Source organism: Fukomys damarensis, unplaced genomic scaffold (genome assembly GCF_012274545.1).
Source record: "Fukomys damarensis isolate Sample0158 unplaced genomic scaffold, DMR_v1.0_HiC HiC_scaffold_23, whole genome shotgun sequence".
NCBI lineage: Eukaryota > Metazoa > Chordata > Mammalia > Rodentia > Bathyergidae > Fukomys > Fukomys damarensis.
Window position 1 is genome coordinate 27,496,691 of NW_022900935.1, and position 24,892 is coordinate 27,521,582.

At 48.4% G+C, this 24,892-nt stretch overlaps 1 protein-coding gene across 3 annotated transcripts; it reads left to right on the forward strand.

The window, feature by feature from the left end:
* The first annotated feature begins 1,743 nt into the window (after window positions 1–1,743).
* Window positions 1,744–22,965, forward strand: Slc5a9 (solute carrier family 5 member 9). 3 transcript variants are annotated; one of them, XM_010610265.1, is made up of 15 exons: window positions 1,744–1,929; window positions 3,706–3,777; window positions 4,783–4,851; window positions 5,988–6,092; window positions 6,358–6,522; window positions 6,986–7,091; window positions 7,907–7,987; window positions 8,283–8,488; window positions 8,606–8,741; window positions 9,202–9,309; window positions 9,958–10,108; window positions 12,219–12,387; window positions 13,764–13,979; window positions 18,236–18,410; window positions 21,778–22,965. In XM_010610265.1, the coding sequence occupies exons 1-15, from the start codon at window positions 1,768–1,770 to the stop codon at window positions 21,990–21,992; spliced, it is 2,136 nt and encodes a 711-aa protein (XP_010608567.1). In that variant the 5' UTR covers window positions 1,744–1,767; the 3' UTR covers window positions 21,993–22,965. The 3 variants fall into 3 exon arrangements, with proteins under 3 accessions (XP_010608567.1, XP_010608568.1, XP_010608569.1); XM_010610266.1 differs by lacking the exon at window positions 4,783–4,851; XM_010610267.1 differs by lacking the exons at window positions 4,783–4,851; window positions 5,988–6,092.
* Window positions 22,966–24,892: the final 1,927 nt, after the last annotated feature.

Genomic DNA, 24,892 nt, shown 5'->3' on the forward strand with positions numbered 1-24,892 from the left:
TCAGTGTTCTACTTGTGTTATGGATGAGTGAGTTTGAAAATACAGATGCACCACACTCTGTGCCAGATCTCAGCCTGTTTATTATAGCTGGCTAGTGCCCAGAAAGTTTCCTTGGCAATGGGAAGCCATTTGATTTCTCCTTTTAAATCACGCTTTCAGTTGAGGAGGGCTCAAGGGAGAGCAAATGGAATCTTACAGAAGCAGAACCAGGCCAGGTTAGTGGGGGGCTCAAGGAAGCTTCACACGCTAGGTGAGCTACAAAACATCCTGCAACTGCAGAAAGTTTACTGCCAATCAGGATGTAGGGGTTTTGGGTGCTCTGTTCAAAATGGCACTGAGGCACAAGATGGAGTCGAGTTGGTTATCGCACTTGCATGGCCTGTGCTTGATGTTCTGGGCTAGGAAATCAGGGAAGAGGAGGTCCAGGACTCTGCCTCTCATGTCCCTTATCTCAAAAAGGAAGGAAAAAGCATCTGCCCCATATCCCACATCCCTCTTCCCACATCCAGCCATGGGCTTCTCGTAGGATGCTGTGGATGGAGGTGCAGGGTCAGTGGAACCCCTTCATCGCTCCAGCCAAGGCCCTGGCCTATGTGGGCGGAGAAGCCTGTACACTGACAGTCAGAAGGCTGAAATGTCCCAAGTGCAACAGTTTCAGGAGAACTAAGTGAAGAAGCATGCCTCGTGCCAGGTGTCTGGGCTCCTCGGCTAGATGGTGCTGGTGTTGGTTTCTCTGTGCCCACCTCGAGAGCCTGTCGTAACTCAGGGTTTTCAAAGATCTCAGAAGCCAGCTGAACCTCACTGGTGCTGTGAGCTAGGAAAGACATTGATGAGGACACCTGGTCGTAGAGATATTCAGCAACTTGCCCAAGGTCATCTGCAGTTTGGTGAGGGATGCAGCTGGGAATAGAAGCCAGACTGCCTGAGCCCTGGGAGATGGTCTTACCTTAGCCCATGGATTTCTGCCCTTTTCCGGGAAGGCCTCCTGACTCCACCTCTTTCATCTGTCACAGAATGGGGGAGGAAGTGCAGACTGAACATCAGAAGAGGTGACCTCTGGCCCCGCCTTGTCACATATGATCCTGCCTCTTCCTTGGAATAAACTTTTCTCTCTTTCTGGGCCTTGTTTTTCTACATTGTAAAAAGGGAACATGGCACCAGAAGGGGAGAGGTGGGAGTGTACAAGGTGATGGCTGCTTAGTAAGGGTATTATTGACATCGTCTTTTCTTCTCTTCCTCTGTCTCCTTCTCACTGGTTAAAGAAAAATTGCATTGAACAGATGATTAAGAAACCCTAACTCCGCCCCAGCTCCACCTGTACTTTCCTGGACCTCACTTTCCCTTTCACACAGCAGGAGCCTGAACACTGTGATTTCTGAAGTCCTCCCCAGCTCTGGGGGTTGCAGCACAGGTCTTCTTTCCTTTTCCTCTTCTTCCTCTTGCTCCTGCATTTCTGAGGTAGGTGGGAAGGAGATGTGTTGCATGTGCGTATACGTGCGTGCATGCATTTTGTCTGTGGACACTTGTGTTGCAGGTGAGTGTGTGTGTGTATGAGAGTGTATGTGAGTGCACTCATGTGTGTATGAGGGAGTCCCACCGCTGGTGGGATGGTGGTGAGGAGAAAAGTGGGCAGGACACTGCCATGTGCCAGCAGGGCTCTGAGCTCCCTCAGAGGCTCACGGTGCATGGTACTGTTTAATCATTAAAGGAAAAGAATGAAGCCAGGAGAACCTCAAAGTCCAGCCTGATAGGGACCGACAGCAACAGATGAGCAAGGAGCTGGCGGCAATGGGGCCTGGAGCTTCAGTGGACGAGATGAAGACAGGGAATTCTCTGCGTTCAGCCCTGGGCTCTGAAGTCAGCCTGCACACCTACGACGTCTTGGTGGTGGTCATCTACTTTGTCTTCGTCATCGCGGTGGGGATCTGGGTGAGCAGGGCCTGGAGCCAGGTCTGGAGAGTAGGGCAAGCAGAAGCAGCCTCTCATCTGGAGCTGAGGGCAGGAGTGGGAAAAAGAAACATCACACAGCTGAAAGAGCAGAAGGGATAAAAGCTTCAGAAATCACCCCCCACACACACACACACACACTCTCTCTCTCTTCTTTCCACGGGAAGGCAGACTGACACTCAAAAAGGTTGTGGCTTGTCCGAGGTAACAAAGCAAGGAGCCCCAGCTCCTGACCCCCTGTATCTATGCCTCCTCTGCTTCTGGCCCCAGCCATCCCTGAGCCCTACTCCTGCCATCTCAAGACCCGCAACTTAGAAAAAAAAAAGCCTTGACCTCCCCCTAGTCTCCTTTGTGTCATGACCAGGAAGCTGGGGCTCTGCATGCTCCGGGAAGGAAGGGTGCCGGGCACATTCCAAGGCCCCACTGCTCTCCATGGTTCCCAGGAATCAGGGAGCTGAGCACAGGTCCCAAGTCCAGCAGTCAAAGTCTCTCTGGGTCTCATTTTCCCTTATGGGCAGGAAGAATAGGCTGAAACCGTGGAAAGGACGGGACCCATGTAAACACTTCCCTGGACCCTGGCACACAGGTGGTAGACAACAAACGGCTGCTATCTTCACTGGTGCTCTGCAGAGAGGCCAGCACCTTTTGACTGTGCAGGGCAGACTGTAACCTGACTCCTGAGCTGTAAGGAGGTCTGGATACCTCTCCGAGCCTCCAACCCCTCTTCCCGCCCTAAGAGGAAGTCACAATCCCCAGTTCCCAATGCTCCTGCAGGAAGAAGTGGACAGACAGTGCTCAGTGTCTCCTGGGAGGCAGCCTGGGTGAAAAAGGCCAACTCTGCTGTGAATTGGACAAGTCTCTCCCTGTCCCAGGGAATTTCCTAATCTGTGAAACATTGTGCTACTCCTGTGGTCTCTAAGAGGATGGGAGGTGAGCCAGGAGAGCTCAAGCACAAGCTTAACAAGCAGCAGATCCTGCAGGAGTTATCATTACCTAATTACTTTCTCCTTTTGCTTCCTCATACTCCAGGGATTCTCCTCTCTCAGAGCCAGGCAGACACCTATTACCTTCCCCACCAGGGTAACTGCCTCGAGTTCCCCCTTCCCTGGCCAGGGCCGGCCCTCATTCATGTCCAGAGAAATTTCTTGTGCTCCTCAAATCCTTCATTTTTTTAGAGCATAAACCTAACAGGCCACAGACTGGCCACCTAGTGGCTACTCTCAGGGTTCTGGACAGAGCTCAGTAGTGTAGTCTAACTTCAAGCTAGGCAAATAGCTCTCCTCATCTTGCCCAGAGCCCAGAGTCCCGTAGTCAGATTGGTCAGAATGGCTATCATCTGTGGTGTGGGACTCTGGCTGGAAGGGAGAGGCCAGATCAAGAGAGGCAGCCGCTGTGAACCTGAGGCCCAGATATCACATCCTCTCCCGAGAGCCAGTGTGAAGGAGAGGAGGGCAAGGCACACAAGCCACCATCTGGTACCCTTACCTAGCACTTCGCCATTCACAAAGACCTAGGACATCCTTACCTTCTTTGCTCTTTGCTTCAGCCTTGGGAGATGAATGTTGAGAGTCACAAAGATCAATTAACCTGTCAGTTAAAACTGGTGAGGCAGCCAGGGGACAGGATGCTCTGTCCTGCCTCCATTCTCACCCTCTTTGTCCCCGCAGTGCCTGTACCCAGGGACAGGAATTCTGGGGTGAAGGGCAGAGACTGCAGAGAAGCACAGGAGGTCCTCATCTTTTGCCATTTCCTTCCCAGTCATCAATCCGTGCGAGCCGAGGGACCATCGGTGGCTATTTCTTGGCGGGGAGGTCCATGAGCTGGTGGCCAGTGAGTATCCCCCACCCTGTCTTCCACATCCTCCTATCATCTTCTCTTGCCTAGGCCTTCAGCAGATGTCCTGACAGACTTGGCCAGGTTCCCGTGAGCCCCACACTGTGGTGTGCTGTTGCCGTCTTCGGGTGACCAGGCTGTGAGCTGTGCCTCCTGTACTTGAGACCTGATCCAGTCTGAGGCTGGGTGCAAGTCCAGCCCCAGTTTGTTTCTGTTTCTGTAACAAACGCCTGAGATGATCAACTCCACACTCAGTGCAGCGCTGCTGGAGCTGTGTGTCCAGGTGTCCTTCCAGTTCTGATTCTGTGCCCCAAGGAAAGTGTGTGCCCGCAAGGCTGTCAGCAAAAGGACAGCAGCCATCCCTGCTCAGAGAGGCCTGCAAGGTCCTCCTCATCTTACCTGCCCCATCCGTATCTCCTGACTTAGGAGTGGGGAGCCCTGGGCAGGGTAGTGGGCACGCCTTACTCCTAGGGAGCCTTCTTCTGTAGGGGGGCCCTGTGTTCTCTGTTCTGGCCTAGTGCTACAGACCACCTCTGCAAGAGTGCTTGGGCCACCTGAGAGAGTGAGTGTGTTAGTGCATGTCAGTATGTGCATGTGTGTGAGAGTGTACATATGTAGATGCGTGTGTGTGTGAATGTATGTGTAAGTGTATGTACCTGTATGGAATGTGTGTGAGCGCAGTTATGTGTACAAGTGCATGTGAAAGAGGGTATGTGTGTGTGTACGTACATGTGTGGGTGAGCATGTGTGTGTGGCTGCGCATGTAAACATGTATGTGAGTGTGCACGTACAAATGCGGGAGTGTGTGAATGTATACATGAGTGTGGGTTTCAATGTGCGTGTATGAGTACACATGTGCATAAGTGTGTGTGTGCATGTGTGCGTGTGCAACTGCATATGAGCAGCACGAGGGACTCAGCAAGGTGGGGTCACTCAGTCCCACACCATTGCCTGCTCTGTGGCCTCTTCTTTGACTTTCTCAGTCTTTCCCCTTCTTTCCAGTTCCCACGTCCCAACATCCCCAGGAGAATGAGAAGTTGGGAGACTGGGAGTCCCCAGACGTCACAGCTGGTGAGAATGAGGACTTGGGAGAGGAAATGATTCTATGGAGGGGATGCAGGGTACCCCCACAGCTGGAGCACAGCTCTTCCCTCTGCCCTGGCGCCTTCCCCAAGGTCTCCTCAGCTCCTCCCGGGCCTGAGTCCCCCTCTGCCCCTCCCCTCCCAACGGGGATCCCATCTAATAATAAGTGACAATGTGGAAGAAGTGCTTAGGAGGTGCCAAGCACTTTTGTGTAGTGGATGTGGGAGCCGGACAGCCAAGGTTTTCACCTTCATTTGGTCACTTCTGAAAGTTTTTTGTCTACGCTTCAGTTTCCTCATAAATACTACATATAGATAATTGCGTTAGTTTTCTGCTACTGTAACAAATTCCTAGGATGATCAACTTGTAAAGAGAAAAGCTTTCTTTCCACTCATGCCATAGCTAGGGAGTAAAGAAAGAAGAAGACTCCAGGTCCCATAATCCCCTTCACGGGCGTGCTCCCAAGGACTCAAACACAGCTATAGCAGTACTTATTATTGGGTTGTTGTGAGGATTAACTGAGTTTATGTATACAGTGCTGGACAGTACTGTGTAAGTCCTACCCTCTGTGATTATTGTCATTATAATTACCATCATCCTTCCCTTCCATCACCTTAGAAGAGTTGGCCTCCTTCTGGAGAAAAATAAACTCAACTCAGAGGCTGGCCTGGCCTGTGCACCACCTCTGATCCCTCCTCCTGCCCAGCCTTGCCCTGAAGCCTGCAGGAACAGGCCATGAAGGGCTTCCTGTGCAGCCCCGCCCACAGCCCCTCAGCGTCCTTCTCTCTGGAGGACCTGAGATTGATGTCCCTGTGCAGGGCTCTATTCTGCCTACCCAGACCTGCTGCTCCTGTCTTCTTTTCTGGCCTGCTTTGCCACTTCCTCACTGGGTGACCTGGAGCATGTGGCTTCATTTGTACTAACATTAATTCTTTCCTCTATAAATGTGGAAGACCAGGGCTCCTCCCTCTGGCTATTTACAGAGATTAAATGTATCAGGGCATATAAAGTGACTGGTGCAGTGCCAAATAAATGTGAGCCCCGTGCCCTCCCCTATGCTAATGGTCCTGACCCAAGATCAATTCAGATTAACCCTGACCTTTGACCCTATTTGTGCCTTGCAGATTGGTGCATCCCTGATGTCCAGCAATGTGGGTAGTGGCTTGTTCATCGGCCTGGCTGGCACAGGGGCTGCTGGGGGCCTTGCTGTGGGCGGCTTCGAGTGGAATGTAAGGAAGCTGATGTGGCTGCTAACACACCCTCTTGCTAATCTTAGTACCAAGAAAAACCTTAGCGGAGTTTGGGAGGCTGCCCAGTGAATGGAGAGCTCATTTTACAGATGAGGAAACCAAGGACTAGAGGAAGTGGACTGGGATCAGTCCTAGGTCCCTTACTTCCCTGCTCAAGGATTTCCCACAGTACACGCTGCCTCTGGGAAGGAGGCTTCCCTCCAGCTTTGTCTACAAACTCGGTACCTTTTCCTTATTTCCCCAGGCAGTCTTCCTGCTTCTGGCCCTTGGCTGGATCTTTGTCCCTGTGTACATCGCAGCTGGTGTGGTCACCATGCCACAGTACCTGAAGAAGCGATTTGGCGGGCAGAGGATCCAGGTGTACATGTCTGTCCTATCTCTCATCCTCTACATCTTCACCAAGATATCGGTGGGTATCACTCCAAAATGGCCAGCTTATCTCTCTGCAGACGCCGATTAGGGAACTGCTGAATGCATTGCCATGGGCTTGAGGCTCACAGGAAGCTCACATTCATAGTTTGGAAGGAAAGATGGAAGGAAGGGACAAATAAAGGAAGGAGAGAAGGAAGGGAGGGAGAGAGAAAGGAGCAAGGGAGGGAAAACGAAAGAAGAAGAAAAGGGGAAGGAGGGATGGCTGGATAGATAAGAAGGAGAAAAGCAAAGAAGGCTGCATGTTTCAGTGTGTGCTCCCTTCAGCACTGGGATAATCAGAGAAGAATGATAAATGTTTTAAGTGAATGACAGCTCTTTAAAAAAAAAATCACAATCTAGAGTTCCTTCTTTCGATTAACTTTATATTAGTTGGTTCTTCATCAGCAATTGTTGGGTAAGTGCTAGAGTTAGAAAGAGCTTCCGAAGCCTTCTCTCTGCAGACCGACATCTTCTCTGGAGCCCTCTTCATCCAGGTGGCTTTGGGCTGGAACCTCTACCTCTCCACAGTGATCCTGCTGGTGGTGACAGCCGTCTACACCATCACAGGTAGGGCTGAGGCTGAGCACCAGAGCGAGGTGGAGAGGGAGGCTTCTGATGGGCAGAGACAGAGAACGAGACTGAAGCGTAGAGACAACCAGAGATAGGAGCCGAGAAGACTGGTCCTGAGAGAGAGAGAGACAGGAGAAAGACAGAGAGACAAAGTCAAAGAGGGCCAGGATAATTATGCAGGATAACAGAAAAACACAGAGGAACAAACTGTGGGACACAGTGGGGAAGGAAAGGGAAATGAAATGAAGAAGCCATACCAGACAGAGCCTCTCAGTGTCTGCATCAGGGAGAGATTAGGAAGCTGCTGTCTGCACCAGAGTCGTGGTGAGCTGTCCCAGCAAATGCCACAGACGCACTCCTGTGTCCTCCAAAATATCTCACACAGGGCTTGGCACCTTGGGTCACCAGCACAGGACAGTCTTACGTGTGACTTCTTTGGCCTTAAAAGATGGGGTTCTTCAGATGGGCACTGATTGGGAGGGAAAGGAGAGAGCATTCCTAGTGGAGCTAACAGCACAAGTGAAGGACAGGACTTGGGTCATTGACGATACCAACCAAAAGCATGGCATGATGGCCATGGTAAGATGGTGTCAGAGACAGAAAGACAGAAAGATCCAATTGAATGCACTAAAGTGTGACCAGGCTCTGTCCTCCTGGGCTGGGTGGAGGGAAACACAGGTGACCCGAGCCCAGTGCTAAGAGGCCTCTCTCTGGGTCTTCTCTGGTCTCCTCAGTGTGGCCAGACACAGGCGGGTGCCCAGAGCAGAGCCCCTTTTGGTGCTGATTGATGTGCCCTCTCCTTGTGTCCCCAGGAGGCCTCATGGCTGTGATCTATACAGATGCTCTGCAGACGGTGATCATGGTAGGGGGAGCCCTGGTCCTCATGTTTCTAGGTAAGGAAGAGGCCTAAAGGCACTCATTCTCACCCCTAAGTTATTCCCCTGATCTGTTTTTGACACCTCCATGGCCTCCCTGGATCTTTCCTGATTACAGAGTCGCGCCCTGTCTCCAAGTCAGGCTCCCAAAAGGCAGAATTCTCTCTATTCCAAACCAAGGGCCTTGAGCCCAAGCCCCTTCTCTTTCCTGTTCCCAACCCTCAAGTGGGTTCCGACCTAGAGCCTCATGTGGGGCTGGGAGCGTAGGCCAGGCGGGTCTCAGGGATGTTCTCTCACTGCTCTCTTCTCACAGGCTTTCAGGAGGTGGGCTGGTACCCTGGCCTGCAGCAACTGTACAGGCAGGCGCTCCCTAATGCCACAGTCCCCAACACCACTTGTCACCTCCCACGGCCAGATGCCTTCCACATGCTTCGGGACCCTGTGAGTGGGGACATCCCTTGGCCAGGGCTCATTTTCGGACTCACAGTACTGGCCACCTGGTGTTGGTGCACAGACCAGGTAAGGTGCCCACCACCAATAGAGGCCGAGTCAGAGACCAGGGTCAGGGCTCACCTGTGGCTGAGCTGAGGCCCACCAAGCCCGATCAGCAAACCTCCATTGTTGCTGCCTTTCTAGGTCATCGTGCAGAGGTCGCTGTCTGCCAAGAATCTGTCCCATGCCAAGGGAGGCTCAGTGCTGGGGGGCTACCTGAAGATCCTCCCCATGTTCTTCATCGTCATGCCTGGCATGATCAGCAGGGCCCTGTACCCAGGTAAGAGTGAGCCCTCTCACTGGGCCTTGGGACTCAGAACCTGTTCCTGGGCGAGGTGGACCAGAGAATGGTGGAGAGCTTTCTCTATTAAGATCTCATTGTAAGCACTTTAGAACTTGAAGGCCAATTACATAAGCATTTCAGCACAATAGATTTTTATCTCAATGTTATTTTTAAATTCTGCTTCCTCCTTAAAAAACAGAAAAGCAAGGAGTTCTTGCCCCCTTCCAAGAATATTTGCCTTTATCAAGATATAGGACATAAAACCTAGAGGAAGCTATCCCTCATTGAATAGTATGCATCATGGACAAGAAATTCACCCAAACTCAACACTACTGACCTTCTAGACAAGGGCAGAGTCTCTGGTGAACCTTTTCCTATAGTACCAGAAAGCATATACTGGGCCACCCTGGGGAGGCACAGGATCACAGAGCTCCACCTGCCATCCCTTCGCCTGCAGACGAGGTGGGCTGCGTGGATCCTGAGGTCTGCCAAAGAGTCTGCGGGGCCCGAGTGGGATGTTCCAACATCGCCTATCCCAAGCTGGTCATGGCTCTCATGCCCATTGGTGAGTCCCATCTTGCCCACTCACCCCCCACTCCCACCTGCCAGCCCCCCAGACCACACTGATGAGGAGCGATTGTACCATGAGTGCGTAGGAAGAGGGAAGATAACGACTCATTTCTTACCCCTGCCCAATACGTGCACGTGCACACTCAGCCACACTCCCCCACCATTTGCAAAGTGCCTGCCCTGAGCCTGGTGTTGGAGATGCGTAGATGAAAAGCAGGTCCCAGCTCTCAGACTTTGTGCAGTCTCCAGGTGCCTGGGCTCAGCAAGAGTACAGTACAACGCGACCTGGTGGTAGTGGGGCAGCAGAGGAAGGAAACAGCAGAGTCCCAAATACCACTTTAGGCAGAGCTGGTGGGGCATAGAAAATGTTGGAAGGAGGAGAAATTGTGTGTTTAGACACCCAGAGACAGAGCTAAGTGAAAGGAGCTCCGTGTGAACCCAGTCGCAAGGAGCGATGGAGATGACCTTCCCGAGGGGTTGCCATGGCCCAGCCTCGCTCTGGAATGGAGCCTTTCCTCCAGGAGCAATGGAGGGCACTGAGGGAGGGAGGCAGAGCGAGGATGATAGGTGTGAGCTTCAGAAGAACCACTCTGCCTGGAGACTCAGCAAGGGGAAAGCTGTCTCTCACACCTCCTCTCCCCAGGTCTGCGGGGCCTGATGATTGCTGTGATCATGGCGGCCCTCATGAGCTCACTCACCTCCATCTTCAACAGCAGCAGCACCCTGTTCGCTATGGACTTGTGGCAGCGCTTCCGCAGGAGAGCCACAGAGCAGGAGCTGATGGTGGTGGGCAGGTGTGTGCCAGCCCTTCCACGTTCTCCAAGCACCCCTCTCTTCTCATCCCTTCCTGCCCTAGGCTTGCCCTGAGGAGACAGCTAGGGCTGGGCCTGGGCCAACCCTCAGAGTCCTGGGTGCCAGGACAGACCTTCTGAGCGACCTCCGTCAGGTCCCTCCACCTCTGGACCACTCTGGGGAGAAGAATCTCTTCCCCGCCCTTGGACTTTCCCTTGGGATCAACCGGGGGGGGGTAATTGCAAGATTACAGAGCACTGGAGAAATGAGAGGTGAGGCACGTGAGTGGGAGAAAAGGCAGCAGGCAGCTCACCACGAGGCCCCTTGGGTCAGCTCTGCCTGCTGCCCCAGGATGACAGCAGTGTTTAATCCAATCCACCAGATTCACCCCAAATACCCACAGTGGGCCCCGCCCTTGTGCTGGGAACCAGGAGAACAAGGGAGGTTCACCGACTGGTGAGAAGGGCAGAAGCAAGCACATTCCACTGCCTTAGCATGGCACCTGCCTCTGGGGACTGGTCACAGAAAAGTTGTCTCCAAATGATGCATAGCCCTGAACACCGTGCTGTAGAACTTGAACTGCGTCTTGTAGGTGTCAGTTATGCTTTTAGAATCATAGCTGGGCAGTTGGTTAATTTATCTTGTTCTCCACAGACTAGGGATTTACAGTTGGGCTAAGAGGGCCTTTCTGAAATTGCTGCTTCATAGCCAAGTCTCCCTAACTCAGGCCTCTATCCTAAAGGGCCTACAAACCCGCTCTGGCAGGTAGCAACATGAGTTTAGCTACCTTGCTCTTGAAGTCTCCCTACCTCTGCACTGGAAGTTCCTACCATCTGGGTACGTCCGGCTGCCTGTTCATCTCTGCAGCCTGGCCCGAGGCACAGGTGTTGGGGGAAAGTGAGGCAGCTCGGCATTACAGTCAACTGTTACAGCGATAGGTGTTGGAAGACTCGAGAATCCGAAAGCCACTTGAAGAGGCGAAGAAACACTGAAATTTATTAAACTAGCTGGCTCAGAGGAGTCTAAGCGCCCTCGATTCCGAGCCCCAGCCTGCATTTTGAGTGAGTTTATGTACAGTTGAGGAAAGGAAGTTGAGAGGAACCTTTTAGGAATGAGAGGTAGCCAGAAGCAGGAACCTCTTGGGGCAGAGTTGACAGAACATTCTTGAAACCTTAGGTAGAAAAGTTGTGCAGACAGAACACTGGTACATTGGGCAGGCATATGAACAGCACAGACGGTTACATTTCTTGAAAGAGTATTTTATGGCAAAAACGGGGAGGGGAGGACAAAGGCCTGCCCTGGTGTGCATTATGGCTACCTCACAGGAGGTGAGCTCCCAGGATCTGAGAGCAGGACAAGAAAAAGGAGAGGACGACAGTGAGGCGGCGTGGGTAACTGCTGCTCCACTGCAACCTGAGAGAGGGAAAAGGAGAGAAAAGGGATGAGGACAAGAGTGCAGAGACCTTCCAAAGGTTTGTGGCCGCTTAACTTCATCAATCAATGGCATTCTGGCCCCATCTCCTGGACATATGAATTATTGCACCCAGCAAATCCAAGGAAAGATTGTATCAATCTGCTCATCTACAAAATCACAAGCGTGCTTCGATGACTTAAACCTGACTGAGGATCAGTTTAAGTGGAGTCAGGAGAGGAAGGTGGCACCTTAAGCTTGGTTCCAGTGAAAGGGAAGAAAGGTTCAAGCTGAAGGAGTCTGGAGAAGGAAGAAGTCCCTGGGGTGTGTCCTGCACACAGCCTGGAGGCAGAGCAGAAAATTCGTCCAGGTGGAGGCTAGAGGCCTTTTCTTAGGTTCGGTGGGGGTCAGGTATGGATTATTTTTTCAGCTGTGGGTGGGTGGACAACATGATCTCTAAGGACTCCAATATGCAAATGCCAAGTTTTTAGAATTCTGAATTTCTCAGATTCTGAAATTCTGATTTCTGGCATGCTGACAGTCTAAATTCCTGCATCTTTGTATTTAAAACTATGATGTTCTAACCTATGATCCAGAGAACGTGCAAGCCCTCTTCTCTCTTCCTGGCTCCTGTGCTCCTTCAGGACACCGCTGCCACGCCCACCCGCATGCACCCCACAGCACCCTGTGTTCTCCCACAGGGTGTTTGTGGTGCTCCTGGTTGTCATCAGCATCCTCTGGATCCCCATCATCCAGAGCTCCAACAGTGGGCAGCTCTTTGACTACATCCAGTCTGTCACCAGCTACCTGGCCCCGCCCATCACCGCCCTCTTCCTGCTGGCCATCTTCTGCAAGAGGATCACAGAGCCCGTGAGTGAAGCCATCCTGTCCCTCCCACAGCAGAGGGAGAGAGAGGAAGGCTCTGCTCTGCCAATCACCTTGTCTCTGGGACTCTGGGACCAATCCACAGCCTGCTGTAGGATGCCATCCTCCTGACCATAGCCATAGCGTCAGGTCGAGATTCCTTCATGCACACAGAAAATACTTAACAATTGGATTATGGCAGCTCTAGAGATATGCTGGTTTACAACGTTCACATTCGCATAGTTCTGCCATGTTGGGGCCTCAGAAAGGAGAGATGACCAAGTAAGCAATAATGACAAAGTACAAGGGCTACCGGGGGACTGAGGAGCACAAACTCTAACTTAGCGGTTTCCCAAGATGAGGTCAGGGACACCTTCCTGGAGGAAGGGGCATCCGAGCAGAGACCCAAAGGATCAGTGGGAGGAGGGTGCGTGCTGCAGACAGGAGGAGCATTCATGGGAAAGGGCAAAGCAGACGGAAGGTCTCTAACACTGCAGAGTTGTATACGTGAGCCAAATAACGTCCATGACAATGTGTGAACTCACAAGGGGTTCCCACACGCTTGTGATTTGTGTAACTGCACTGAATCTGACTGGGAGGAAGCTAGAGGACCAGAGACTTGCTAACCTCAGAGTAAAGAAGACAGGCCCAAGTCTGCTGGCTGCACCTGGGGACATCAACGTGCACTGTGAATCGATTTGAGAGTCCAAGGTCTTCACAAAGGAGATCTTAGAGACCCCACCCTGGATAGCCTGAGACTGAGGTGCCTGCGCTTGCAGAATCTGATCTTGCTGACAGAGGGACCCAGTTGCTCCTGGGTGCTTCTGCTCATTTTAGAGCCCTAAAGTCAGAATCAACTCCTCATTTTCAAAATACAGGTCATCTTATACACACTGGGAACACGTACAGTTTAGATACAAATGGAACTTAACAAATCCGGGGTACCAGAGATTTTTGTTTTTAAAAAGGGAATCTCTATTCTGATTTCTGATTTATCATAAAAGAGAGCTATGAAGGGGATTCTGGTGTTCTTATTGCAAAATACCCCATTTTATTTGAATATGGAACATCTGTTACTTAGTACTTATCCATTTATCTTTTTGTTGCACATAAGAAAATTCTGACCCAGCAATGCCAAACCATTGGCTCAGAGTCATTTGGGATGGAACCAGATTCAGATCCCAGGCCATCTCCGAAGCCGATAGCCTTTTCAGTGCCCTGCTTTGTCAGCCTTTTAAGTCAAGACAGAGACACAGCATAAACAGGAAACTGACCAAGAGGGACTTGCCCAACACCATAGTAACTGGCAGCAGAGAGCTTTTAGCTTCCTGGTGTCCACTCCCCCTGACTTCACTCCTTCCCGTGTCTCCCTCTCTCCATAGGGAGCCTTCTGGGGCCTCATGTTTGGCCTGGGAGTGGGCCTTGTGCGCATGATCCTGGAGTTCTTGTACTCGGCCCCAGCCTGTGGAGAGGTGGACCGGAGGCCAGCCGTGCTGAAGGACTTCCACTACCTGTACTTTGCCCTCCTTCTCTGTGGGCTCACCGCCATCATCATTGTCACCATCAGCCTCTTTACTACACCCATCCCTGAGGAAAAGGCAAGTGATGCTCTCAGACTGAGCCCCGACCTGCCCAGCATGCTCAGGGCCTGCAATTCCGTCACTGGCTTTTACCCCAGTGTGTGGTGTTTTCTCCTGCTCCCATGTAGAGATCCTTGAGAGCAGGAGCTCTTTGGGATAGGAATTTCCAAGTGAAAGGAAACTCATGCAATCCAGAAATTACTCAGGGAGACCCACTGTGTGCCAGCCACTGTGCTAGGCTTACAAAGATGATGATCTCTGCTAGCAGCTGCCCACGGGGGAATAGAAGGTAACAACAAATGTTACTACACCAAGGGAAGGTGCAGGGTGCCCAGGCTCAAGGGGAGGGGCTAAACCTAGAAGGGAGGTGGTCTTTACCTGAGGTCCTTAGGAGGGAAAAGTAGAGATTTTTTTTAATAGTCAGGAAGCAAGTACGTGAGGCAGGAAACAGCAGTGTGCTAGGTTAACCTTGCCTCTCATGTGCCAACTGATGTGCCCATCTTTGAGCACTGATATCCAGTCTTTTGGAGTTTTTTATCGTCATTACACTTATTGGTACATTTTAGGTACACAACACAGTCACGTTCATCACTGGGATCCTGCACCCCGACACGACCCACCCGGTCCTTATCATTCCCCATTCCCCTGACCTCTCCCTAGCCCCTTAACCCCTCCCCATCCACAAAGACATTGTTTCCCGTGCTTTCCCCCCTCACCTATCCTTTCCCCTCCCTCTCCACCTTTCCACTACCCCTCCCACTTCCCCCAAACCTCCAGACCCCCCCTCCCACCACACGACATCAACCACACACCCTGGTCCTCATCCACACCTCCAGTTCCCCACACCAGAGAAACCACTAGTCACCCACACATGTGTGATTTACCAACTTTACTTAAGAGTTCAGCCTCAGTGTGCATCCACCCAGCCACAAATATCTCTAGTCTATCATTCTTCGTGGCTGAGTAGTACTCCATTTCACCACAAAATGACATCTTCTTTATCCAGTCTCCAGTTGATGTGCAACTGAAACAAGTTTCAGTTATTACAAACTGTGCTGCTATAAACATGGGTGTGCATATATCATTGTGGTATGATTCTTTTAATTCTTTTGGGAAGATACCAAGTCTAGGGATAGCTGAGTCAAATGGGACTTCTAGTCCTAGTTGTCTGAGGTATCTCCATATTGATTTCCACAATAGTTGCACCATTCTGATTCTTTTGGGGATACCAAGTCTAGGGATAGCTGAGTCAAATGGGACTTCTAGTCCTAGTTGTCTGAGGTATCTCCATATTGATTTCCACAATAGTTGCACCATTCTGCACTCCCACCAACAATGGAGAAGGGTTCCTTTCTCCCTACAACCCTGCCAGCATTTGTCATTGGTCGATTTATTAGCAGCCATTCTTACTACTGGGGTGAGATGGAATCCCAGAGTTGTCCTCATCTGAATCTCCCATATGACAAGTGATGTTGAACATTTTTTTCATATTTTTATTTGCTGCTTTTACTTCTTTGTTTGAGAAATGTCTGTTCATTTCAGATGCCCATTTTTGAATTGGGTCTTTATATTTGGGGGGGTCTGATTTTTTTTTGAGTTTTTTGCGTATTCTAGATAGTAGACCTTTGTCTGAGGAACAGCTGGTAAAATTTTTTTTCCAACATTGTGGGTCATCTCTTAGCTCTGCTTGTGATTACTGTGGCAGTGCAGAAGCTTTTTAAAAAGATGAGATCCCAAGTGTTCATTCTCTATGCCAGTTCCTGTGCCACTAAGGATGTGTTCATAAAATCCTTTCCTATGCCAATATCTTCAAAAGTTCTACCTAACCTATCCTCCAGCAAGTTTAGTGTTTCTGTTCCAATACCCATATCCTCAATCCAATTGGATTTTAGTTTAGAATATTGTGAAAGATAAGGGTCTAGTTTTAATCTTTGACAAGTTGAAATCCAGTTTTCCAACACCATTAATTACAGAGGCTATATTTCCTCCAGTGAGGGTGTTTGGCTCCTTTGTCAAAGATGAGGTTTTTTTAGATGCTATTGTGAAAAGAATTATTTCCCTAATTTTGCTCTCAGTGAGTCTGTTATTTGTGTACAAGAAGCCTATTGATTTTTGAGTCTTGACCCTGTATCCAGCTACTTTACCAAATCTGTCAATTAAGTCTAAAAGTATTTTGGCAAAGTTTTTGGCAAAGTTCTATGTAGAGTATCATATCATCAGCAAATAGTGACAGTTTAACTTCTTCCTTTCCTATCTTTATTGTTTTATTTCTTTCTCATGTCTAATTGCTGTGGCTAATGTTTCCAAAACTATATTGAATAGGAGTGGTGATAGTGGACATCCTTGTCTTGTTCCTGATTTTAGCATTAAGGTTTACAGTTTTTGACCATTTAGTATGATGTTGGTTGTTGGCTTTTCATAGATAGTCTTTATCAAGTTGAGATAAAGACCATCTATTCCAATTTTCTTTGGGTTTTTTAAAATCATCAATGGTATTGAATTTTGTCAAATGGTTTTTCAGCATCTATTGAGATGATCGTATGGTTTTTGTCCTTGACTCTGTTAATACAGTGAATTACATTTATTGATTTACATAATCAAAGAACCATCTTTGCATCGCTAGGATAAATCCAACTTGGTTAAGGTGTATAATCTTCTTGATGACTCTGTATTCTGTTGCCAGTATCTTATTGAGGATTTTTGCATCTATGTTCATTATGGAGATTGACCTGTAGTTCTCTTTTTTGGCTTGTTCTTTCCCTGGTTTTGGAATCAAAGTAATATTTGCTTCCATAAATGAATTTGGAAGTATTGCTTCTGTTTCAATTTCATTGAAAATTTTAAAGAGTAGTGGCAATAGCTCTCTAAATGTCTTGTAAAATTCAGCAGTGACGCCATCAGGACCTGGGCTTTTCTTTTTTGGTAAATTTTTAATTACATTTTCAATTTCACTGATTATAATCAGGGTGTTAAGGATTTTTATATCTTCTTTCTTCAACTTTGGTGATTCATATGAATCTAGAAATCTGTCCATTTCTTCTGTATTCTCCCATTTTATTAAAGTACAGTTTCTCGAAGTAAGTATTTATGCTCCACTGGATTTCTGCTGGATCTGTTGTGACTTCACCATTTTCATTTCTAATTGCATGAATATGAGCCTTTCTTTACTTTTGGATAAGGTTGGCTAAAGGTTTATCTATTTTATTATTCTTTTGAACAACCAACTCTTCAATTTGTTGATTTTTTGTATTGTTCTCTTAGTCTCCATTGCATTAAATTCTGCTCTGATCTTTATAATTTCCTCCCTTGTATGAGCTTTGGTTTTCTCTTGCTCTTCTTTTTGTAGTAGCTTAAGATTCAACATTAAGTATTTTATTTGAGCTTGCTCTGTTTTCCTAGTGTAGGCATTCACAGCTATGAATTTCCCACTTAAAACTGCTTTCATTGTATCCCATAGATTTCTGTACATTGTGCTGGCATTGTCATTAAATTGTAAAAACTGTCTAATTTTTTCTTTAATTTCTGCTGTGACCCATTCAGGAGAGTGTTATTCAATTTCCATGTATTGTTTCTTATGCTATTGATCTCCAGTTTAATTGCACTATGGTCTGATAATATACATGGATAACTTCAGTTCCTTTACATTTACTTAAACATGTTCTTTGAGCTAGCCTGTGGTCTATTTTGGAGAATGACCCATGTACAGCTGAAATAATTGAGTTTTATATAGCAAATCATTACCAGAGAAGGTGACCAGCAGATCAAGAACAAAGAGCTGACTGTGGCCCTTTGACACTCTGGGCTGATACAGGTTAAAAGGAATCTGCTTGGCATAGAGTTCTACAGCCACCAAGTCCTGCATAGTAGATATCCCAGAATTTACTCTCCCTTCTCTTTGTCTAAAGTCTGCAGTGTCTCTACAGCCTGTAAGGAGTCTGGGGTTTTCTAAGTGTCAACTCTCCTGCCTGACCTGCAAAGCCTGTCATGATCTGGTGCCTGCCTCCCTGTCCAGCCTTGTTTCTCTCAGTCTAAGAGCTTCATGAGGGCAGGGCCTGGATTTATAGCTCAGCCAGTGGAGAGCAGGCATTCAGTGAGGGCTCATATTTGAAGAAAGGGGCATCCAGGGCTAAGACATGGCTTCTGATCTCCAGAACTGGCCTTGTTTTTTTGTAACCTTTTTTATGGCTTTGAAGCCTCTCATGTATGGGACCTTTTGGGACAGCAGAACTTTCTCCAAATGCACTGGTTCCAGATAGTCTTTCCTCTCCCTCTAGCTTACTCGCCTGACCTGGTGGACACGGAACTGCCCCACCTTTGAGCTGGAGAAGGAGGCCTGGGAGAGCCAGAGTGAGAGGGAGAGTGTTCCAGGGAGGTCAGAGAGGCCGTCAGAGAGCTCCTCAGGAGGACTTACCCTGGGGAATGGCAGCCACGGTCTGGAGCAGCCTGGAGGTAGGCTGAGGGGCTGCTGGGGCAGGGGGTGGTGGTGAGCATGTGCCACAGAGCAGCAATAGGCGCGGACATCATGTCCTGGGTCTCCTCAGGCCCCACTTGGGGGTCCATGGAGATGGGAGTCTCAGAGAGCCCCAAAAATATCACCCTTCCTCCTTTCCCACATGACTATTGAAATGCTTACAAACTAGCCAGGGATGTAGCTCAGTGGCATTTGTGCCTGCCTGGCAAGCTCAAGGTGCTGAATTTGATCCCCATACCAAAAAAAAAAAAAAAATGTTTATAAACTAAGACAGAGGAGTATAAAAGCCAACATACTGCCTTCATTACAGATAAAATGTAAGTAGGGAGATTTGTTTGTTTTAAGTCAACTAACACTGGACAGAGGTGGCCATCCGGTCACTGGCAGACCTGATCAAGGGTGCAGCCGACCTCCCATGAGGAAGGGAGGGGCTGAGATAAGCGGTGCCCCTGATGGGTTTGTTTCACGTGGAAGAAAACATCAGCATGGCAAAGAAACACCCCATCACCAGCACCTCGTACTTATTTGTTTCTTTCCCATTGGGCTGAACACTCCTGCCTGTCGTCACGCAGAAGCATGGCTGTCCCTTGTGGGAGGAGAGTAGCCAGGTGTCCGCCTAGCATGCCCGCCCTCATGGGGCTGCCCCAGGACAAGCTCCACTTCTCTGTGTGCCTACTCGGAATGCTGATGCCCATATAAACGGTGTCTCCCAGAGGGTCTGAAATACGCAAGAATAGCACATTAACTAAATTACTATACTATAAGATGCGATGCACTTTATTTTGGACATAATGAAGCCATGACCTTCCTGTAAGGAGATCAAATAATATTAAAACGTTCTAAAGATAGAGCAGCATCATAGAGACTTTTCATTTATAATATTCCCAAGAAAGAATTTAAAATCCAAAAAGTTATATAGTTTTCAGATTAAAGTCCAAAAATCAATTTATCTTGTCCTTATGAATTAGAAATTTTTAAGCCCTAAATTTATTTCCTGCTTCAATTGGAGGTGGTCTCAGTGGCTGGGTGGGGTTGGGGTTCTGTTGGCAGCTGCTTTCTCCCATTAGCCTAGGTAAAAGTCTGAGCTCTATCCCAGGGTCTGGAAGGCACAACTTTCCGTAATTATTGTGGGTTAGGAGAGTGGATGGAATTGTCAAAGCATCACTGCTGGACCTGCGTGGTTGGCAGCACTGCCACTCTGTTCTCACGCTTTTGCTAGTTTCTGGGCTCTGTGCTGTCCCCAAGGCCTGAGGGGCTCCTACCTTTCTTGGGGTCCCTCACTCTAGAGAAACAGCCACATGCCTGGAGTTAATGAAGTCTGAAGCTCCAAATATTTCACAGGGTCTCAGCTCAAAGTTTCTTGCCCAAGGTGCCATAGTTAAGAGGTAATGGTACACTATGAAAAGCCATATACAGCAAATGTGACATCTTATAAATCTTCATGATCAAAACACACTTGTATTCACTTCCAAAAGCACCACCAGTGATCAGCTCACCTTGTCCAGTCTTATCAGGGCACCAAAATAGTTCAGGCATATTTTTCTTGGCAAAAAAAAAAAAAAAAAAAAAAAAAAAAACACTTTGTCTCTTTGACAAGCTTTGTGGTTCATGCATCAGATGTGAGGAGTCTCAAAACCACCTTTCCCCATTACTGCAAGGCCCTGGTGCTGGCCCCATCTAAAGCTGGTGGTATGGGAAGACCAGACTGTGAGCCTAAGCTCTGCATAGTTAAAGCAGCCAACAGGAGAGGGAGGAAAGAGCTTTAACCTATCTTCCAAAGGAAAAGAGAAGGAAACAGTTTGTACTGCCCATCTTTGAAGCCAGAGCTAGACAGAATTACGGAGACATGCAGGACAAGTGTACTCCCTGGCTGGCCCCACTCTAGGGCACAGCCATCCTTCGAGGAGCAGCGGGATGGCTGTGCTCTGAGGGTGGTTGCTCCCAAGGAAGAAGGAGGCACTGAGTCAGTGACAAAACCCAAAGAGAGAAATCCACACACCCTTGTACTCCCTTCTATCAAAAGACCTGCAAGGAGAAGAGAAAAGGGGCAGGGAAGGCTGCCTGCAGGGTGGAAAGGCTCTTCCCATCACCAAATAGTATTCAGGAACTGGGATGAAGCCTCCCGCCACCAGGAAGAGGCCTGCAGGGGGATGTAGGCCATGAAGTCTAATTTTGAGTCTTCAAAAAAATTAAGAACTGAAAGAAGTACATACATCCCGGTCTTAGACTCAGGTGTTTTGAGCTGTTGCTCCCACTTCACACTCACTGGGGGCCATGGGCTCATCGGACAGATGCCCACTTCGGAGTGCCGCCATGAGAGTCTAGAGAGGAAGTTTAGGCCAGCGTTTATATAAAATGACAAATCCCAACACAGAAGTCACATAATACAGCTCAGAGGGCAGCTCTGCAGCCAGTTGACCTAGAGCAGCTCTCCCCTCTTTTGTGAGCCCTTCTTGTCCTCTGCAGTGAGGAAGTTCAGGCGGATGGCACCCAGGCTGCATCTGTGACATTCTGAGGTTGCACTGAGCTCACCAAGTGCCATGTTCCGAAGCTATTCATACAGAGCACCTGGGCATTCCTTTCTATCTCCGTGGAAGATGCTTTGTATAATTTTATTCTTAATACACTGTCTCACTTTAAAAATCTTTAAAAAGATTTATTTTCTTTATTACTTCTTTTAAACTAAGTTTTAGGAAAAGCACCGCCTTTAGCCTCATTGCGGGTGCTCTGTACACTGGGGAGCCTTTCAGCCTCATGTGCCTTCCTGACATTACAATCACCTCTCCTTTTGCACCAGCACTGGTGACTGTTAAAGTGCTATCAAATCTCCATTCTCATTTGATGCTCAGGAGAAGAGCACAGCACATGTCACTGAAGCATTTGAGGGAGAAAAAGACCTGTCGCTCAGAGGACTGGTGAGGTTTGCTGATGGCCTCACAGTCAGCCAAGGGCAGAGCTGGCCCCAGAGCCAAGTTCCTGGTCTCGGGGCGCAGCGCCCAGCCCCACTGCAGGAGAACGGTCTGTCTGGTGCAGAGGTGCCGCTCCTTCCCTCCATCCTCACTCTGGACTTAGGCGCTGAACTGAGATGGTTACAATACCCCCTCTCCTCAACACCCCACCTACCCTGCGCAACAAGGAGGTGCTCTTGTGTGAGGACCATACAGATGCTTTGGCCTAGGCCAGAGCTCAGCTGGGCCTGTGGTTTGTGCAGAGGGTCCCCCCACCCCCCCTCACTTTCTTCACATTCTCACCTTCTCCTTCCTGGTTCTCTCACCCACCCCCTCCCTCTCCCTACCCTTTCCTTGCCTCCTCTCTCCTGCTCCTCTTCCACTTCTGGCTCTGTAGCCCCAGCCCCATGCAGGTCCTGGGGAAAGCTGCTCTGGGGATGGCTCTGTGGGCTCTCGGGAGCCCCAGGACAGGTCCTGAGCCCAGAGGAGAAGGCTGTGCTGGAGCAGAAGCTGAGCAGCATTGAGGAGGAACCGCTCTGGAGAAGCATCTGCAACATCAACGCCATCCTCTTGCTGGGTATCAACATCTTCCTGTGGGGCTATTTTGCATGACTCCACAGGCTGGGCTTCAGCTGAGACAAACTAAACACAGCCCAAGCCTGGCCAGGTGCGGAGACAGGCTCTCTCTTCCTACCCTGCTCTAAACTGGAGACCGCAGAGGCTGAGCATGGACGAGGCCCTAAGGAGCATCTGATGCAACACAGTCCGCGAGTGCAGAATGCAAGGCCCAGAGAGAGTGCTGGGTTTGCCCGAGGCCACAGAGAGGCACTTGCTGTGGCACCCCCAACTCCGGCTCCCATTCCATTACACTGCCTTTCTCCGTTCCAGCCAAAGAGAGGCTGTTCTAGCGGGAGATAAGAAGAGAGGCTTCAGACTAAACTTCAGGAACCAAACTCTAGCTCTGTTATTTGCTAAATGCATGACATTGGGAAAGGGGCATCTCAGCCCTAGTTTTCTCACCCACAAAATGGAGATGGTAATTGCAGCTGTTTCTTAGGGTTCTTATAAGGATCCAATGAGTTAATTCAAATAAAGTCTTCCAAACAATGCCTGGCACATTACTTCAATAGACACTAGCTACTCTTACTACCAACAGTACAGAGGAGATGAACACACGGAAGACATAACACCACATGGCAATGTCATTTTAGAGCTAGCACAACACATCATCAGAGCGAAGAGCAGGGATAATTATTTCTCCCAGGAGAATCAGGAAAGTGAATAATTGAGCTGGGGTTTGGAGTATAGATGAATTTCCTAGAAAACTCTCATACAAGGCAGAGGGGCAGGACGTGTGAAATTGGTATAAAGTACAAAAGTACATATGGGGTCCCCACAAAATAAGGATGTTGCCTACTCACTTGTAGATATCATCCCTATATATTCAGTTTTCCCTTATAAGTCATATTTTATTGTAGTCTCTTTCCTCTACGGCAGAGCTGTGGGGTTGGCTGACCAGGGACAGGAGGGAATGGGCACTCAAACACTGGAGCAGAAGTAGTCTGTACCCGGCCCACATCCCCTAGGTGTCACCAACTTGTTTGCTGCTACTTCCTATTAAAAGTCTTTGCAGCTCTCCGCAGCTCTCTGAAGTCTTTCTTTGGTTCTGGAAAGATGCTCAGCTTCCTGCATATAACAGGCTAGAAGTTCTGGGAGTTAATGCACCTTGGTGTAGCCCTGAACCAATGGTGAACAAACATTGGCAATAAGCACAGCTGGTTCCTTACCCTCAAATGAGATGCAGACACTTGTTCAAAATCATCTCACAGAGGCTTTCGGTGGGACAGAATTCCAGTCAGCCGCAGCATCAGTACCTTTAACACATCTTGTACACCTCCCTTGAGTTTCCTGTCTTATGCGAAAATCCCCTGCTGGAGTTTCCTTGGATCTTCTCCCAAATAAATTATTAGAAGCTTGTCTCATGTGCTACTACTGGGAAACCAAGATAAGACAGTATTTCAGAAGAAAATCAGGTTTCTTAGATCCTATTCATTTCAGAAATTATCCCTTCTACAAACTTTTCTGCCCCCTCCAAACTCCCAAGTTGGTTTTTGTCCTTGCTCTGAGCCCCACAGGCCTCCACGTTTCTTTTGACCACAGCAACTCACATACTAGTGTTATAATTAGTTGTATCTCTCCTTTGCCATAGACTGGTGCTGTTTGAAGATAGGCATTGTGTTTGTGCAGGGACATCATGGTGTGAGGGCATTTAATACGAGCTTAGAAAATGTCCAAGGAGTGAGTGAACTAAAGAATGTTAAATTTACATAATATTTTTATTCTGGCTATTCCCTAGTTCCTAACTATAACTGAGAGAAATAAAAATGAATAGTTTCTGTACAGACTTTAGAGTTATAAAGCCCTGCCAGGTAGGAGGTCTCAGTAGAATACCAGCAACTACTAGAGGCAGATAGAGGAGTTGGAAAGGCCAGTCATACTCAAATATGAGCTCTCTATAACCTTTTGGGACTCCTGCCCCAACCAACCTCCATTCACTGCCTACAGTAGGGATGAAAATACTAATCTAGTATCTTATAAATACTGAACTAGTATCTTAGTTTAATAATGCCATTACATGCTTTGTGACACTCCCCTACCCTATTCCTCAGGTTTTTTTTCATCCCTGAGAAAGATGAGGAGTGCAAATGCTTGACCCCTCCCATGTTACTACCCCGCGCTTCTGATCTGACTCTGCATTTGTTGTGTTGGGACAGAGCGCAGGCAGGTTCGTTGGTGTTACCAGAGGTGTACGGGGAAATAAGGTCACACACCAGCTTCAGTGGCAAAAGCATAAAAAAAAAAAAAACACTGAAAAGTTGTTTTTGGGAAATTGAAATGGATTTGCCATGAGCAATAATAAAATTAAGATGCTGCTTTAGACTGTGAAAGGATGGTATTTAAAAACAAATAGTGTTCTTAAAAATACCAAGAAGGAACATTTTTAAAAGTGATTTGCAATTGAGCTTGGACCACAGAAGCACTCAATTTAACATGTGAGACTTACATCTCTGCCCCTGGGTGTGAGAGTTCACATCCTTCAGAGGAGTGGGAGCTGCTGGGAACCCAGGCAAGAGCAGGGTCAGTTTACCATTAACCTAGAATGAGTGTCTCTCTAGACTTCAGGCCATAAGTAAGAAAACGGTAATTTTTTCTTTTCTTCAGGGTGAAAGTTGGGAGAACTTTAAAGGTTGTATATAAATACAAATCTTAGAGACTTAAACTGCAGTAGTTACAGTTTACTTTCATATTTCAAAATCAAATCTCAACCTTGGCCCAGATTCAAAAAGTAGAAATGTCAGACTTTTTACTGTGAGCTTATATTAAATCTATAACTTTCACTTAAAGTGGGAAAAAAGCCCCTAACCTTTGTACATTATCTCCTGATAGAATATGAAAGCTTTGGACCATCTCTCTGTATGGACTGTGTGCAAACTTTAGAGGATATATATATA